This window comes from Myotis davidii, unplaced genomic scaffold (assembly GCF_000327345.1).
Source record: "Myotis davidii unplaced genomic scaffold, ASM32734v1 scaffold211, whole genome shotgun sequence".
NCBI lineage: Eukaryota > Metazoa > Chordata > Mammalia > Chiroptera > Vespertilionidae > Myotis > Myotis davidii.
Window position 1 is genome coordinate 1,104,820 of NW_006282523.1, and position 3,091 is coordinate 1,107,910.

At 62.3% G+C, this 3,091-nt stretch overlaps 1 protein-coding gene across 1 annotated transcript in view; it reads left to right on the plus strand.

The window, feature by feature from the left end:
- HGS (hepatocyte growth factor-regulated tyrosine kinase substrate) overlaps nucleotides 1-2,587 on the plus strand; it is a gene marked incomplete at its 5' end in the record, with an annotated part of 10,216 nt that extends 7,629 nt beyond the window's left edge. The window contains 6 exon segments of the mRNA XM_015559807.1: nucleotides 1-128; nucleotides 397-548; nucleotides 1,129-1,262; nucleotides 1,345-1,449; nucleotides 1,602-1,691; nucleotides 2,043-2,587. The exon segment at nucleotides 1-128 is cut by the window's left edge and continues 16 nt beyond it. Of these exon segments, the coding sequence (XP_015415293.1) occupies nucleotides 1-128; nucleotides 397-548; nucleotides 1,129-1,262; nucleotides 1,345-1,449; nucleotides 1,602-1,691; nucleotides 2,043-2,153 (720 nt within the window).
- Between the last annotated feature and the right edge of the window lie 504 nt (nucleotides 2,588-3,091).

The following is a 3,091-nucleotide window of genomic DNA, read 5'->3' on the forward strand; positions in this document are numbered from 1 at the left end:
GAGAAGCTGCGCCGGGCGGCGGAGGAGGCCGAGCGCCAGCGCCAGATCCAGCTGGCCCAGAAGCTGGAGATCATGCGGCAGAAGAAGCAGGTGCGCTGGGCGGCCGGGCGGCCGGGTGGCGGGCACCGGCAAGATCTAGGCTGGAAGAGAGGGTGCAGATAACAGTTGGTAGAAGTTATAGTAAGAAGTGATATATGAATTGAGTTTGGAGGTAAAAATAAGCTAGATGAAGCTATTTTTATTTTATTTTAATTTTATTTGTTGGTTGGGAGAAGGAGAGTGGCAGGCAAAATGGGACTTGATTTGATCAAATGCAAAGTACTTGTGTACTTAAAGATAAAGCAGGAGAGGTAAGCTGGGGACAGATAATTAAACAACTTTATAGTTGAGGTAAAGAGTTTTATGCCAGCCCTCTGGCCCCACAAGCTTCCCAGGGACCTACAGCCCGGCAGGCTCGGTGGAGGGCTCCCCCATGCACACCGTGTACATGAGCCAGCCGGCCGCGACCACCGGCAGCCCCTACCCCAGTGTGCCCGGGGCCGGAGCAGGTAACCGGGTGGGCGGATGCGTCGACCAGCCAACATGAGCCCCAGACCGTTACTTTTTTTGTTTTATTTTTACGTTGGCTTGTTTTATAGAATAGCTAAGAGAATGAATGGTGTAAAGAATTTCCGAGATTCTCCAAATGTTAACATTCTTCCACATTTGCTCTCTACACGCACACGCCTCTACTGCGCACACTAACGTGCATTCACTCCGACACCTTCTGGCTGGAGGCTCTGGCTTCCTCCCCTTTCACCCCCACCCCCACCCCGTCCCATGTGGACTGACTTGGGTCCCGGGATGCGGAAAGGAGTTTCAGGATCCAGCCCAGGCCTGACAGGTGCTCGCTGTCCCGATCCCGGTTCTGGGTTCAGGAGGTGCAGTGCCCTGGCTCGGCTGGAATACAGTTGGGTTCATTCGACTTCACTCGTCGCTGGGGGCCCCCTCCCAACTGTGCTGATGTCCTTATTTCCCTTGGGTGCGGAGGTGAAACATGAACTTGGTTCCAAGTCTCACAACAAAAAAGGAAAACTCAGAGAAATGCTCCCCAACTCCGGGGTCTCCCCCTCACTCCTCTTCCTCCAGATCCCAGCGTGGTGAGCACCTACATGTACCCAGCAGGGGTCCCTGGCGCACAGACAGCCCCCCAGGGCCCAGCCGGACCCGCCGCCAGCCCAGCCTACTCCTCCTACCAGCCCACCCCCACCCAGGGCTATCAGGTAGGGTGAGGCTGTGCCCCTCCCCCAGAGGCCTGTGAGGCGCCCGCCCAGCCCTTCTCCCAGCTCCTCACACTCCTCACAGGCCTTCCCTCCACAGACGGTGCCCTCCCAGCCCCCGCAGCCTGCCGGTGTGGGCTACATGGGGAGCCAGGCGGTGTCCATGGGCTACCAGCCCTATAGCATGCAGGTGAGACCACACGGGGCATCCGACAGGCAGGTCCTTCTGATCCCCTCCCCCCCGACTGGGCTCCCCAGCTGGTCTTCCAAGTCAGAAACTCCCCCACTTGTCTGGTTACAGGGCTGCTTTCTCAATGTCGGGGTTCCTTTCATTCTCCACAGAATCTCATGACCGCCCTCCCCAGCCAGGACGCATCTCTGCAGCCCCCGCCGCAGCCCTACATCTCGGGGCAGCAGCCCATGTACCAGCAGGTGAGCCCCTCCCAGGCCACCACCTGGGCCCCGGCCATCTGTGGGGGGCTGTCCTGGGAAGAGTCCAGCGGGAAGGCCACTCGGCCCGCAGACCCTGGGTGCACGCAGCGTCCTGGGGGGGGGTGTGGGGGGGAAGCAACCCAGGTTGACTTGAAGCTCAGCTCCGTGGCGCTCTCGGGATTCCGGGGTGGGCCCAGCTGGGGTGTGAAGCTCAGAGCCCGTGACAAGTGGGGGGGATCGCCCCCTGGGCTGGAGGAGACCAGGGACAAGGCTGGGGTGGGGTGTTCTAGAGCAGCCAGTAGAGGGGGAGCTGGGCCTGGGGAGGAGCACCAATGGCCTCTCGTCCCCCAGATGGCACCTGCTGGCGGCCCCCCCCAGCAGCCTCCGCCCGTGGCCCAGCAGCCGCCCGCACAGGGGCTGCAGGTGCAGGGCAGTGAAGCCCAGCTCATCTCCTTCGACTGACCAGGCCAGCGCGCTGCCCAGAGTAACACTACGTTCCCCGAGACCACCGCCTCCATCTGACAAGCGTCCTGTCCCCTCCTCTGCTCTCCCCTCCTCCATGTAGTGCCCCTGCCCCCAGCCCGCCTTTCTGTCCTCACCTGTGCTCACCCCTCGGGCTCCACCCTCCTTCCCCACGGCCGGGCCTGGGGTGGGAGGTAGGGGTGAGCCCCAGCCTGGATGTCAGGTCCCTTTGCCCCCCACTCCCGCAGGGGCCTATGGATGACTAGCGTGTGCCCCCAGAGCCCTCTAGGGCCCCCCCAGCTGTCAGCAGGGGCCCCTGGCCCCCACAGGAAGGGGGGCTAGTCTCCAGCTTCTCTGCTTCTGAGCTGTCATGTCGCCCAGTGCCCCCAGTTAGACAGAATGGATCGGCCATAATAAAGTCTCTTCAACAAGTACCACGCGTCTGTTCAGGGGAAAGGTGCTGGGCAGCTGGGCAGGGGTGTGTGGGCATCCCCGCAGGCCAGCCTGGCCCCGAGTCCTGGGACGGGCTCGCAGGGCCCGCGGCGCTGGTCCCACTGCAAGGCCAGTAGCTGTAGTTGGAGGAAAATGTTCCATGTTAGAGTCCGTCGCTGCATCCAGAACTCAAGGCCTGAGACGCCCAGACCTCCTAGGTGACGGCGGCCTTGGCTCCTCCTTGCGGGGCCATAGGAGCGCAGGCCAAGGCAGGGCCAGGACGCGGAGGTGCGGGGCGGAGGGGCAGCGCCTTGTCGTTTGACATCAAGTCCGCTCAGCGCTGGCTCCAGGACTCCGCCTGTGCCTCTGGCTGCAGCTAAAGAGCAAAGCCCAGGCCCTCGGGGCAGGCGCTGCGGCCTGTTTTGGGAGCTGGGCCAGGAGGCGGGCAGGGCGCGCGGGGTCGGGGTCTGGAGACAGAACCAGGGCTGATGCATTTTCTTCTCCTG